Source organism: Dreissena polymorpha, chromosome 2 (assembly GCF_020536995.1).
Source record: "Dreissena polymorpha isolate Duluth1 chromosome 2, UMN_Dpol_1.0, whole genome shotgun sequence".
NCBI lineage: Eukaryota > Metazoa > Mollusca > Bivalvia > Myida > Dreissenidae > Dreissena > Dreissena polymorpha.
The window spans coordinates 2,590,746-2,606,615 of NC_068356.1; the positions used below are offsets into that span (position 1 = coordinate 2,590,746).

General features: G+C 34.5%; 1 protein-coding gene and 1 long non-coding RNA gene across 2 annotated transcripts; both read left to right on the top strand.

Moving 5' to 3' along the window:
* The first annotated feature begins 298 nt into the window (after nt 1-298).
* Nucleotides 299-9,801, top strand: LOC127865620 (uncharacterized). The gene is made up of 6 exons (XM_052405508.1): nt 299-584; nt 942-1,001; nt 1,594-1,695; nt 5,193-5,314; nt 7,015-7,084; nt 8,039-9,801. Exons 1-6 carry the CDS (start codon nt 458-460, stop codon nt 8,233-8,235), a joined length of 678 nt encoding a protein of 225 aa, XP_052261468.1. The 5' UTR covers nt 299-457; the 3' UTR covers nt 8,236-9,801.
* A 4,514-nt stretch (nt 9,802-14,315) lies between these two features.
* On the top strand, nt 14,316-15,123 carry LOC127865626 (uncharacterized). The gene is made up of 2 exons (XR_008042707.1): nt 14,316-14,618; nt 14,770-15,123. It is a non-coding gene; the product is annotated as an uncharacterized LOC127865626 (long non-coding RNA).
* Nucleotides 15,124-15,870: the final 747 nt, after the last annotated feature.

Here is a 15,870-nt window from a genome sequence, read left to right on the forward strand (position 1 = left end):
ATAACTTTATATTACTAGAAAACCAACACACCAACATTGATTTTTTTTAATTGTTTGATATTTTTGGTTTTATCGTCCGCTTGTAACGCTACCATGTTTCTTTATCGATTTTGTACAATCGTACCGCTCATTAAAATCACAGATTGTGTTTTGTTGTTTGTTTAAGCTAGAAGAACATAAAAGATACGGCATTAAGAAGAGTTAATGTCCGGGTAAAAAATAAGCTAACACTTTACGTATTTAGCAATACTTGACTATTTATTTTATGAAGAGTGTCGAAAGCGGAAGATAATTATTTTCAAACTGTCGCGTTATTTAAACACTCGCTGATTATAACTTGTACCGATTAGATCGTTTTTTTTCGAGTCTTCTCAGAGAGATACTTATGATATCGTGTCGATTCAATTTTGGTGTCTGAGCTTAGTTTGGATCATATAAAACTGCAGCGTTATCGACCATGAGGACGTCTGATTTGGCCTTATTGCTGTTGTTGTTGCTGTGCTTCGTGACAGAAGAGCGCGTGCTGTCGAGGATCGTTACTCCCGATCAGCTTATGGTGGAGTCCCGGGATAATGGTGTTAACGGTGTGTGTAAATTGTAAGATGCCGCGTGAATATTGTTGAAATGATAACAAATGGCAACAAATAATTACATGTTTTTCTGATTACATTGACGATTTCGAACATGGTTAAATGCGTCTCTTGACTTGACCAGAACATGTTGGCGAATAACTCTGTAATATAAGAAGTTCATTAGTGTTTGCAGGTGAATACATTACTTAAAACTGTCGTATGGAAGGGTGCAAACAATATGCAAACTTAATCGCTGCCCATGCTAAGCAGTTTTTATTAAACGGCAAAGTCAAAGTCTCTGTTTTCACGTTCACAATAATTATTACAGAATTGACGTAATCACTGGTTATTTTAATCAATCTATTATAGATAAACCAGTTTGTACGCCTGGTAACTGCACGAAATGCTGGGTTTACGAAACCATTCAAGGTATCATTTCGTTGTTCAAAGGTTTTTGTTGTTGTTGTTGTTGTTGATGGTGATGATAATGATGATGATGATGATAATAATAATGATGATGATGATGATGATGATGATGATGATGATGATGATGATGATGATGATGATGATGATGATGATGATGACGATGATGATGATGCTGATGCTAATGATCATGGCGACGATGTGAGTGCCGCTTAATGTGTTGTTTTATGTGAGCTTAAGTACCATGAGGAGGAGGATTACACTGATGCAGATGATGACGACGATAATGAAAATAATTCAACAGCTGATTCTGCTGAGGATCATTATAAGGAGGACAATTATGAGAATATATACTTATCACGGCAATTGTTAAGCCTCCGCTTGTAATGACAATGATGATGATGATTAAAATACTGGTTCTGAATATGTTGAAGCTGATGATTGTGATGATGATGAGTATCACTATACTGATGACGATGATTCAGTGGTGATAACGACAACGGCACTGCTGCTTGTGCTTCTCTCCTGTTTTTGTAGCTAGTGTACTACAGGTTTAAATTGCGACAAATTTAAAATCTTTGTTTTAATTATCCTCTACTGTGCCTAATCGCTTCCATCACCACGGTTGATGTCATTCACATCGCCCTGGTGGCGCCCGTAGCGAGCGGCGACTGGATAATTGTACAGGGTGACGTCACAGGTAATGTTTCCCGCCTTAATCTCCCTCTCATTTCGTGGGAAAGTTCTAGCGGTTAAGGCGTTTTACAATGAATCGGAAGGTTCAAGGCTGGTGGCCCAATGATTACCTTGTTTAAAATGTCCGATTGCCTCTATAGCAGATAGTATTCCGGAAAAATGATTGCTTACATTTTTCTGCCAACAGACTGGCATAAATGAAATGGAGTTACGAATTAGGTAATAAGGCTGTTTATCAGTAAAGTTGGTTGATATATCAAAGCTGGTGGGACCTCACTTACTAGTGGCGACAATTGACTCAAAAACACTTTTTATTTTCGCATGGCTGTTGTATTGTTTTTAAATCGTTCAGAGAACAGTGCCCGCGTAGCTATTTCAATGAATACCTTTTTGGGTTTTGATAACACATTAATTATTAGGCTCACCTGTGCAAGACATTAACAGGATGAGCTTTGGGATCGCTTGATGTCCATCGTGCGTACACTTTACATGAAAACGACCTCTTTAACCATTTGGCAGATTTTAAGGAACCATCATAAGAATTATAATTGGGTGGCACTCTTTCAAAGTCTAATTGTTCTGGTTCGTTTTATATTAAGGTCACATCAGCTAAAGTTATATTTAAAAAATAAAAATATTCTCTTCGCAAGGGTCTGGGGGTTTAATATTTTGTGTGCAACATGGAATAGTGGTCCTCGTTCATGTCTGGTCATGTGTCGTTAATATATTGTGAAATATTTATAAGTCTCTAAAACCAAATATCAAAGAGGTTGGTTATTCCAATGTTAAAACATATGGTAGTCTTCTGCTAAATGTATCACCATCATGAAGACAATACCAAATACGCCCATTGGTAACATTATTTACATAGAGTAACATAGAAAAAAGATAGTTTAAAGTCTTTGTTTTTGAAATCACAATGTACCAAGCTTTGATATTTTCTTTGTGACATCGGATTGTTTAACCATATAAAGATTGTTAAACTTTGAGAATCTCTGATAAAGCAAGGGTCAGGGGTTTTAAAGTTGGTGCGTAACATCGGATGAATTGGCCACTGTCTCGGGAGTCACATGATTTATGTGGACGTTAATAGTGTAATACATTTTTTAAATATCGTTCATGCAACAACACGACCAAGAAGTGGACAATATGCAATGGGAGTCATATGATTATATTGTCTACATGAGCTTAAACTTTTAAAATGTGGAAAAAATCAAATTTTGGCATATACGGTACTTCCTGATTCAAAGTAAACAAAATCCCCCTTTCTCATTAATTTTCTGAAAGCCAAGCGATTTAGTATTACAATAGCGTTCGTGAGATTTCAAGCGTAAGGACGTGGTTTCACATTCTGGTTAAAAAACAATTATATATTGCATATGGGACTAGGAAGTGAAACTAGAAATCTGATCACGAGTTCATCTTATACACGTTTGTATAAACGAATCTTTGGCGGTGACAAGGGTTGGGTCTGTGAAAATTCACTAATACGAAAGGTTAATTCTATGTGGTGATATTTTATCTGCAAAGTAAACAGATAATAACTTTCATGACTTCATATTCCGTTATATTATTTTACAAATGTAATATGAGGTAAAATGTTTTCACAAATGTGTTGGAATAGTGATACTAAACTCGGTTATATTTCGAGAGCAGTAAAATGTGACAAATGCTAAGTTATATATACATATCTTATCAATTTCTACCTAACATTTGTACACGAACACCTTCATATTGAAATACGATTACGATGCTTATGTTTACGTTTGTGAAGCCAGCATTTAAATGGTTTAAATATTATACAAAATAAAATTGACATATATATATAGTTATATTTCGCGCTAAAAACATTAAATACAACACTGCAATAATCACCTCTTTGGTGTAACGATATACAAGCAGGTCGGCGTTAAAACGCATTAAGAAAACGGCTTTTATCTCCATACGAAGAAATGTTCATTGTTAACGTTTTTGTTGCGGAATTAGTATCCCAGTTTTGAAGTTCGACAAACAATACTCCAAATGTTCTGATTCCCGCCCTTTCGCAAAATGCGCATTTGTCATAAATGAATGTTAAATTTACGCACTTATGCGACGAAAGCACTCACATAGCCTAGTGACAACATAATAAATAACACACTTTGAACAAACAACGATGTTTTAACATATCACTAGCAATTTGTTTATGATTATCCCACATAAACACTTTAGACAATGTTTTTCTTTCGGTAATTGCCTTGATATTATGTTTGACTACTTGTTTTACCAAAAAAATAGTGTTTTAAAAACAACAACATATTATGGCGGGAACATATTATGATATTTTCAATTGTTATAGTCAGACAGAAATGTGGTTGCTATAGACACATAAATAAATAACATATATCATTAGCATATTTAGCCTGAGATAAATCACAATTAATGCACAACCATTATCGTAAACTGTTCAAAAATGTGGATATTGCGATATCTCAGTAACTACTTACCGGTAATCTGGATTGATAAAGCTCAGTGCATGGATACAAGGCCATGAAGGGTATATGCACGTTATTTCAGTGTTTCGCCATGTTTGCTATTGTTCCAGAAGAAAGAGAAAATTGCCAACGAATCTGGATCCTGCGATAATTCAAAAAGAAATTTACTTCTTATGCCAGGTTGATCAAACTTACTAGGTAGAAAGATGGCCATGTGGAAAATATGATGGTTATTTCAGTATTAACCTCGGATACATACTTTTTGCTGTGATTTAAGAAATATGGAGGAAAACTAAATTCGATATTCTGCGAAAACTCACGCAGTACATAAGCTAGGTTTATGACATATGGGGAATATGCTTGTTTTTTCTTTAGTGTGTATTTTTTGGTCATACATTTCATATACCAAATAATAAATCTGACCATCTAATTTTACAGATGTTTTAACAAACTATATCCACCTTGTTTTCTATGAACTTCGATCCGGGAAGACGGTAATTAATTCATGTGCGTAAAGTGTCGTCACATATTAGCCTGTGCAGTCGGCAGAGGCTAATAACTGACGACATTTTCTGCATATAGTGGATTTTCGCACAGAAGAGACTTCCTTCAAAAGAAAACTTCCATAAAGCGTAAAGTGTTGTTCCTGCTTTGCCTGTGCGGACTGCATATGCTAATCAGGGACGACACTTTACGCACTTGCATTAAGACCGATTTTCTCTCAGGGACGACACTTTACGCACTTGCATTAAGACCGATTTTCTCTCGGAGACGACACTTTACGCTCATGCATTAAGACCGATTTTCTCTCAGGGACGACACTTTACGCACTTGCATTAAGACCGATTTTCTCTCAGAGACGACACTTTACGCTCATGCATTAAGACCGATTTTCTCTCAGGGACGACACTTTACGCTCATGCATTAAGATCGATTTTCTCTCAGGGACGACACTTTACGCACTTGCATTAAGACCGATTTTCGCAGAGCGATGCACATTTTTTGACCACATAACTGCCATTCACAGCCGCCTCCCACGTCCCTCTTTGTGTAACGGACGTTCCTGGTGCAGACTTCGAGAAGGTCTGTTTGATCCCTTACAACGTTGACATGGACAGCTTCGCGTTTTGCCTGAACATCACCCTAACGGTACACTATGCATTCAAATTCAGCTGAAATGTTTTTAACTAATATTATGTCTTTAAAATGTTATTTATTTTATAAGGTGTCAATGCATTTAAGTTATTATTTATTTATTTTAGCTAAACATGCATTGAATGAATTTGCTTTACTTTTTGAGACACTTTGGAGACAATTTCCTGTCGCCGTGGCGTAGTGGATATGGTGTCTGCCTAGCGACCGGGTGGTCACGGGTTCGATCCATACTGAGGGAGCGTTCTTTAGATCTCCCCCATAGACACCAAGTACTGGTTCTAGCCCCAGGAAACGGACTCGAGAGCGTTTCAATAAACCTTAGGCTTTTGATGTTAAATGAATAAGGTAAAACTAAACTAATTTTCTGGGTGGTGTCTTTGGGTGAATTCTTACGAATGCCACAAGAATTGAGATTGAACCTTTGGCCTCCAACGCTACGCGGACCACAAATCCATTAATCCACAGCCATCTAACACCATAACGCATGTACTGGTTTTGATGCGTTTAATTCGAATCTTTGATATTCCTATAAATCCAAGAATTCATTTTACGGTTGTCTTAAATGACAAAAATGCTTTAAGTCAACTACAATGTTTTCCAATTATTTAAGTTATATTTAATTTCTCGTATGAACAATACTGCTCCAATCAACCGACAGTTCGTGTGTGACATGAGTAAGTTAAACACGCGCCTTCATGTTACGCATCGGAAGAGAAACACTTATTTGGATCTAATTGAAAGTATAACAAGGGACAAAATTGTCACAAAACCAGGTTTTCATTGTGAAAAAAAATCTGATAAAGGGAGAAAACTCAAACTGAACTTTTGAAATGACCAAAAAAAATTAACCCCCTTTGTAAGTTTTTTTTTTTTTTTTAAATCTATTTTTAGTCGTGGCGACCTTGACATTGGAGATATTGACGTGATTCTTTCGTGGGACACACCGTCCCATGATGGTGAACAAATGTGCCAAATGATTTTAAAATCTCACAATGAATGACATAGTTATGGCCAGGACAAGCTCATTTATGGCCATTTTTGACCTTTGAACTCAAAGTGTGACCTTGACCTTGGAGATATCGACGTAATTATTTCGCGCAACACACCGTCCAATGATGGTGAACAAATGTGCCAAATGATTTTAAAATCTGACGATGAACGACATAGTTATGGCTCGGACAAGCTCATTTATGGCCATTTTTGACCTTTGAACTCAAAGTGTGACCTTGACCTTGGAGATATCGACGTAATTATTTCGCGCGACACACCGTCCAATGATGGTGAACAAATGTGCCAAATGATTTTAAAATCTGACAATGAACGACATAGTTATGGCCCGGACAAGCTTATTCCGCCAGCCCGCCAGCCCGCCAGCCAGCCAGCCAGCCCGCCAGCCAGCCAGCCCGCCCGCATTCGCCAATCTAATAACCAGTTTTTTCCTTCGGAAAACCTGGTTAAAAATAGCTATGTATTTTTATGATGCTATACTTTGTTTCATCGAACGTATGCATTAATAAAAATAATAAGGACATAACAATAATTCACAATTGAATAATTTTTTTATTTCAAACAGTTGTTTGCAATCAATTATACCATTGTGTTTATTTGAAATAGAAACATTATTAACACAAAAAACATGTTCAATGTAGTTCTAATCTTATTATGTTGCCAATATTATTGCTTATACGTTTCAGCAACACAATATAACGTTTTTGTATGACAACACATGTTACAAGATACCACCTAACCCTACACACATTGAAGGTTAACACTTTATAATATGCTAAATGCTAAGTGATGGAACATAAAAAATAATAGGGATATAATTCACACTGATTGTAACACTAGCCTGACTAACGACTTACCTTTTAATATTTCAATCTATCTTAAACACACTTTCGTATTTTTCTGTTTTTATTTAGTTTAAATTTTCGCATTTCCATTAATATTTTATTCATATAATGGAGGTCAGTTTACCAACGCACACTTACCCGTGTTGGCTGGTTTCCTTACGTCCATTACTGATAACCGTCATACTTGAACCAGAGGTAGCGGAATTAGCTGTAAAATAGATTTTATGAAAATGGCGGGGTGCTAATCTTAGAGTTTCTGTAAAGGATTATGGCTCAATGTCACAATACAGTACAAAGAAACTATAAGTCGAGTCTGATCACTTTCATTATTTACTTTTTATAGTAAATACTTTAAGCAATGGGAACATTACTTGTAGTTCAGACCTTATCCGCCATTATACATTACGGGATTATTTTAAAGTGTAAAGTTTACTTAAAACCATATATCCTTACTAGTTACACTAATATGAAACCAATTTCATTACCAATATAAAATATATACTAAACAATATTTGCGCTAGATATATGTATATTATATTAGGAAAGTCTTGAATAAGATACCTTAATTTTAGCGAGGTTAAATAAACCTGAACTTAGAGCTTCTTCAAGCGAAGCAAATAATCTTTAACAAAATGAAATAATTGTTTTGCGTTTGATTCGTTCAGCTCGTCATTGCTGACATAAAGCTTTGTTTATTATTTTGGCCTTTTTTCTAAAATGCGCGATAGATTGAGATATTGACATAAACCAGTTAAACAAACATAAAACTTAAACATAAACAAACATTTCCTTTAAGATATTTGACAAACGTTGAATGTGAGTTTATAAATTTAGATTGCAAATATAGAGTCATGTTCGCCTTTAGGATATAACAAGAACGGTGGCGCCTTGGAGTTCGACGCAGAAAACGTAGACGCCACTGAGGAGGAGAATTACGGAGAGTACGACGTCGAAACTGAGGGCGATGACGTAAATGAGTTCGATGACGCAACATCCGTCGCTGACGCCATCAGTGACGACAAGAAAATGGATGACGAGACATTACGATTCGGGACACGTTAACAATATCAATTAGGCCTACTTTACTTTACAAGTTATTGTACTTCTTGCACTTAGAATTGTAATTATAGCTCTTCATTACTGTAAAGTATTGGTTACGTTTTGTCAATTTACAACTATTTTAAACCTCGCCTTGCATTAATGCAAATTATGCGCTCTGCATTATGTGGTATGCATATAAAGTGTGCATGATCAAGTTACTTTATGGGGTTCACAAACGGATGTTAATTGATTCAAACACACCGGTAAGTGGTGCTTATTTCAAATAATGTTAAAACATTATTTTTTCTGAAAAGTTTCAACTAGTGCATAAAATACAGTTTTTATTCGGCGTATGGCAATGTAGAAAACATCGGAATAAATTTGTTTTATAAGACGGTGTTCTTGGCCAAAAATTCGATGTGTAATGAATTCCTATACCCAGTTGTGCTGCTTGCAACGTGATATGTTGACACCAATTTCAGACGTATTCAATGGTGTATTCTAAAATGCAAACGTATTTCAATCATTTGCGATATTTGCAAAAATTAAGTTCTTTACTGTGTTTTTTTTTCATTCTGTCCAGCCCGTGTGTAAACCCCATGTGAACCAGCCCGTGTGTAAACCCCATGTGAACCAGCCCGTGTGTAAACCCCATGTGAACCAGCCCATGTGTAAACCCCATGTGAACCACGTTGATCCTGCACCCTGGTATACATTGTATATATAAACACACGTACCACATGGTGGTAAGATCGAAATGCCTCTGTCTGTCAAAGCTTGATTTTTAAACAAAATATACTATTATTATACCACATTTTGCCTCCAGTTGTTGTTTAACATAATAAGTGACTTTTGTATGCAGTACCTACCATTACGAGTCGACGAAACGTTTGCAGTCGAGTTGTTATTGTGTTAATTATCAACACGCGATCAGCAATTAAAGATAAAATCCACCAACAGCGGCCCTATTAAAAGCTATTTCAGATCCTCTTGGAGTTCCTGGATCGCTTTACGAAAACAGGTGTGTGATCCGTCAATGGCGTTTGACGTTTGTGTTCGCTCGTTTCTAATTGAAAATAAAAACAACGAGAAAACATGTCCTCAATATCTATCTTGCAACAATTTCATTCCGATTTTAAATGTTGACTGCGTCCTACAACTCACATTTAGTACGAAATTGTGTATATGATATTTAAAGCGTGAATGATTGATTACAGTTTCACGGACATTTTTTAAAATACAATACTTTTTTGCGCGTTTTTGCGCGTTCACAATGTATATAAGAAAATGATAATAACGATAATGAGTGTATATGTATTACAGCTAAATTTCCAAACTGCACATTAGTCCCCGCCTTCCCGTGTTTTTTTTCAATTCATGGTTATGAATGTATTAGTATACACAATGTAACTTCAAAATAATATCACACATGTTACTGAATCGTTTACTGCTTATGTTGTTCTTCTTGTTATGTTGCCATGTATTTCTTTTTCAAATATATTGTTTTGGCATTTTATATATCGTCATATTTCTCCATTTTAGCTCATAATCATCTACCATAGTAACGATAATAAACGAGTGTTGTCACTTGTTGTGTTGTCCTTAGTAGTGGTATAAATTATATGAGTTTACAGTTAACACCACTCTGTTTCCGCTTGATTTCGTAGAAAGCATAAGGCTTATCGAGATACCATCCAATCTGTTTCGTGGGTAAAACCAGAGCTTGATGTCTTTATGCCGGACAACAAAATTATCTGATTCTCTTCGGATGTGGCGCACCTTAGATAGCTTGTTTCGCCCCTCACTTGCCCATTTTGCCTGTTTTTTTTTATTTTGCCCAAGCTTATATACTTTATGGCAAATGCTGTTTATGTTTCGTATTTTAACAAATAAAAAACAAAAGTTAAGAATTAAAGATGTGTCATTTTGTATAATTTGCAATGTTTAAAGCAACATACAGAATATTTCGTACTGTCAACGCTAGATGTGGTATGGTAACATAGATTTAATTAGATATAAAATGCTCGTTTTTATTTTGTGTGTCACAATATTATATTCCATGTGAATTTCCCACGACGATATCCGAACATTTACGAGCAAACGCGAGATTGGCTTCGGGCAGCATCGGACGCGTGACGCAGTTCTTATGAGTTATGTTCAATATAAGCTATGCTTTTCACTTACCTCTGTGTAAATTTGACACGGATGAGATATATGAATATATATGTTTTCCGCAAAGATTTTTTTGGGGTACTTCGTCGAACAACTGTTAAATTTGTTATGGCCTTAAAGGAGCCTTTGCACTGATTTTTGGCATGTATTGAAGTTTGTCATTAAATGCTTTATATTGATAAATGTAAACATTGGAATTAAAAAGCTCTTGTAAAAAAAAACAAGAATGAAATTAAAGAACGAAAAAAGTAACCCTCAACTGGGCCCGAACCACTGACCCCTGGAGTAATATTCTATCGCTTAGACCACTGGCCATCCATGCTCATACTATGTTTAAAGAATTGGATTGTACCTTGTCCATATGTAAATCCTCATCCTATGAACAAATTAAACCTTCATATTTTTGACGCGTAAGCAATTTGTAATTTTGCCATGCTAACTTGTTAGAAATGAAGATCGATTTCCATGTTAAACCAGGGTTTGTAACAGGGTCTGTCCGAATATCCTTTATTTTGGGAAAGCGCGTTTTAAAAAAGTGTGAAATCTGTCAACTTAATATACAAATATAATGAAGGTGGCACCTGTTGACTAACTTCTCAATATTCGACATTTGTAGACGTTCGAAAGGTCCCAATTACCGGGATTTCAACTTCATTGAAGTTGTCTTAAGGCTTCTGTAACTTTTTTTCGTAGATAAGTTCGTGTGTTAATAGAACTGTAGGCCTCACAACTTTATGTTCGTGTGTTAATACAACTGTAGGCCTTACGAATTTAATAAATTATTAATCCATTTGCACGTAATATACTTGTCTGTGTAACTCAACAAACATAATCAAAATATAAACAAAGCAGATTTCTTTAAATTTCTTTCTATTTCCTTTATTCTATCAGCAACAACAATAATAGTGAACCAACAAAATAACAATCACCAAAACACTAACAAATATAATCAAAATATAAATAAAGCAATTTTCGATTAATTTCTTTGTATTTACATTCTTCTATCAGCAACAGCAATAATAGTGAAACAACTAAATAGCAATCACCAAAACACTAACAAACATTATCTTTATATATACAGAGCATTTTCTTGGTACTAACAGTATTCGATACGAAACAAAAAGAATAATAAAACATGATAAAAATAAATTAACACAATAGCTACAAACAAATATAATCTAACTATTAACATAGGAATTTTCTATGACTTTATGTATGCCTCGCTCTGTGAAAAGGGGGTTTAATGCGAGTGCGTTAGTGTCGTCCCAGATTACCCTTTGCCGTCCGCACAGGCTAATCAGGGACGACACTTTCCGACTAGCCTGGATTTCCGCTAAGGAGAGACTTCCTAGTCAACAATAGATTGAGAGACGACATGAACTATGTGCAATCACAGAGTATGAGAAACAATTTAATATTCGGCAATATCCCAGAGGAAGAAAATGAAATGCCGACAAAATGTCTCAATTAAAAAGTAATTTTAAAATAATTACAAAAATAAACGGAAAGCATACAATCTTAAACGCTGTAAACAATTCAAAGACCTTAAACGGAAAAAACAAGGAATTTTGGAAGTACTTTAGGTCGCAGAATATAACTTGTTACAATAGTAATACGTCGCTCAATTATTTTAAAAATCATTTTCAGAAAATGTTTTCGGACGAAAATCTTACTCATAACGCTAATGCAGAAGAATTTAATTCGAACCATGACTTCGAAAATTTCGAAAATGTGTTAGGTGACCTTGATGACCAAATAACATATAACGAAGTAGTTAAAGCTATTGCCCTCTTAAAGAAATGTAAATCGCCTGGTTTAGATAAATTGCTAAACGAATATTTTATAGAAGCCTGCAATATTTTGGCCGGTTATATAACAACGATTTTTAACATCATTTTAAATACAGGTAAATTCCCGTTAGCTTGGACAGAAGGGCTTATAATCCCTATACATAAGAAGGGTGATAAATCCGATCCTAGTAATTATAGACGTATCACCTTATTAAGTAACTTTGCAAAATTGTTTACATGTATACTCAATCAGCGAATATCGACATGGTGCGAAAACAATGATGTTATATCTGACGCGCAGTTCGGGTTTAGAAAAGGCAGGTCAACTATAGATGCAGTTTTCATACTCCATTCAATTATTGAAAAATATGTTAATATGAACAGACGATTGTATTGTTGTTTTATTGATATGAAACGTTGCTTTGATTACATACATTTAAATGCTTTATGGCTAAAGTTATATAAGTCGAATGTGGACGGCAAAATGTTGCGCATTATACGCAGTATGTACCAATCAGTCAAATGTTGTGTTAGACATTGCAACACATACTCCGAATATTTTAATATAGCAGTCGGTCTAAGGCAGGGGGAGATAACATCGCCGATACTTTTTTCTATTTTCGTAGACGATCTTGAAATGTTTTTACAAAATAGACATAATGCGGGAATAAATATACAATACATATGTTTAATTCTACTTCTGTTTGCAGACGATATGGTTGTCATAGGTGAAACGCCGGAAAATCTACAACAGTCTATCGACCGTTTATATGAATATTGTAATACCTGGGGTTTGCAAGTTAACATTCCAAAAACCAAAATTATTGTTTTCCGCAAACGCGGAGCTATCAAACGTAATGAGCGGTGGGTATATGGTAACGAAAACATAGAAATTGTAAACGATTTTATATATTTGGGTGTAACACTTAATTATACCGGGAACTTTAATCTCAATACTAACACTCTGCGTGGTAAGGGTCTAAAAGCACTTATAATATATTGCTATCAAACTTGAAAAACTGTAGTTGTACACCTAAGGTAGCTTTACAGTTGTTTGATGCGTTTGTTTCTTCAATTATTACATACTCGTGCGAAATATGGGGTTTTTCAAAGTGTAGCGAGTTGGAAAAAGTGCACCTTAAATTCTGCAAAGCTGTTCTTGGTGTAAGGAAATCAACTTCAAATGTAGGCTTTTACGGCGAACTTGGTAGACACCCGTTATATATTAACAGATATGTACGCATAGTTAAATATTGGTTTAAAATAACTAAAAGTGAAAACATTATATTACGATCCATACTGGAAGAAGGTTTGGCTGACTTAAATGATAATAAATGTACTGGTTCGGAAAGGTCAGGGACTTACTATGTAAATACGGATTCAATTATGTGTGGTCTAATAACTCAAATGAGGCAACTTTTTTGTCTTTGTTTAAACAAAGAGTTATCGACGAATACTTACAAGAGTGGAAACGAGGTATTGATGATAATAGGGTACTCATTGTATATTAAGCATTAAAAACAACCTTTTCTTTTGAATCATATCTCGAGACGATTTTGTCAAGAAATCTAAGAATGGCGATAACGAAATTACGCATCTGTGCACATAACCTTAGAATTCAGACGGGTAGATATGATAGAATGGACAGAAATATGCGACTCTATCAATTATGTAACAGCAACGAAGTGGAAGAGAATTTCACTTTCTGTTGAAATGCTCCAAATTTGTCCAAATTAAAGGAAAATATATTAAAACTTATTAGAGTCAGACCTAGCATGTTCAAACTCACACAGTTATTAACCACACAAAGTAAAAGTGAAATGTTCAAGTTAGGCAAGTTCATATCAGAGGCACTAACTATTCGCCAAGTGTATACTTATAGTAATGTATAATTGTGTTATATGTATAACTGTAGTGTTATATGTATAACTGTAGACTGAATTCATTATGATACATTATGCTATAAAGTGATAGGCTGCATTTAACCATGCTGTGTAACTATTGTATGCTGATGTAGTTCTTGCATAAACATTAAGTATAAATAAAATTCGGTATTCTGTGTACTACTAACATTTAACTGTGATTCAAATTGTATTCTGTTTTGTTCTTTAAAGGATACTGATTTATTTTATTGATCATGTTGTGTAACTATTGTATGCTGATGGAGTTGTTGCATTAACATCAAGTATAAATACAATTAGGTATTGTTCGTACTACTAACATTTTACTGTGATTCAAATTGTATCATTTTTTTGTTCTTTAAAAAGATATTGATTTATTTTATTGATCATGTTGTGTAACTATTGTATGCTGATGGAGTTGTTGCATTAACATCAAGTATAAATAAAATTCGGTACTCTGTGTACTACTAACATTTTACTGTGATTCAAATTGTATTATTTTTTGTTCTTGAAAAAGATATTGATTTATTTTATTGATCATGTTGTGTAACTATTGTATGCTGATGGAGTTGTTGCATTAACATCAAGTAGAAATAAATTTCGGTATTCTGTGTACTACTAACATTATACTGTGATTCAAATTGTATTATCTTTTGTTCTTTAAAAAGATATTGATTTATTTTATTGATCAGGTTGTGTAACTATTTTATGCTGATGGAGTTGTTGCATTAACATTAAGTATAAATAAAATTCGGTATTCTGTGTACTACTAACATTTTACTGTGATCCAAATTGTATTATTTTTTGTTCTTTACATAGATATTCATTTATTTTATTGATACAACGACATATTAAAGCAGTTCCATATATAGCTAGATACACTGTTATCATGTTTGTCTAAAATAGCTGTAAAGTTCATCCATTACCAAATTATGATATTTCTCTAAGAAAAAACAACGACTTACTATATTCATGTATTTTGTATTATCATTTTGTTTAACACTAGAAACTGTAAAGTTTATGTGTAATAAAATTCTGTTCTGTTCTGTTCTTTAAACGGAAAATACATTAAAGCGAAAAGTGTAGTCAAATGTACAGGCTAAGCTGGAACGAAACTTTGCGCACATGCATTAAGCCCCATTTTCACAGAGAATGGCTCATTTTAATTTCCAAAATACCATCAACAACAAAACTAAAAGTGAAACAAGATAATAATCACTTTGCACAAAATCTACCTAAATAAAAACAATCACAGAAGTAAATCATAGAAACCATTGACCTGTTACCTAATTATCTTTTATATTTAAAGATTACCATGCACATACGAAAATAAAATATACATTTGAAAAAAAACATTTGCTGACTTAGTGAAATCAGATCAATACCAGTTTATTTGGAAGCTGTAGATATTAAACAAATCAAAACATGCTCAATCCTGTTGATTTATTTACATTTACATGAAAACTACTGTTTTAATGTGAACGCAAGGCGCACGGACGAGCAGTATTATACTGTATTATGAACATTTGATGCTTTCTCTTTTATTTGTTAACTTTGTACCTTCCAAATTTCAAACATATGCAGATGAGGATGTTTTTGCCTCAACCGCAAGCATGTGAGGCACGTAGTCTCCCATGAACAGCAATCAAAACACCTGTACAGCTCATCTGTGGAGAGACAACAATCAGCACATAGCGCTTATTTGGTGTATGCATTTGTACATAAGCAGGCACATTTTTTGGAGATATACTTTTCCATTGTTCAAGACATTTGGCCTTTTTAGTATCGTATCT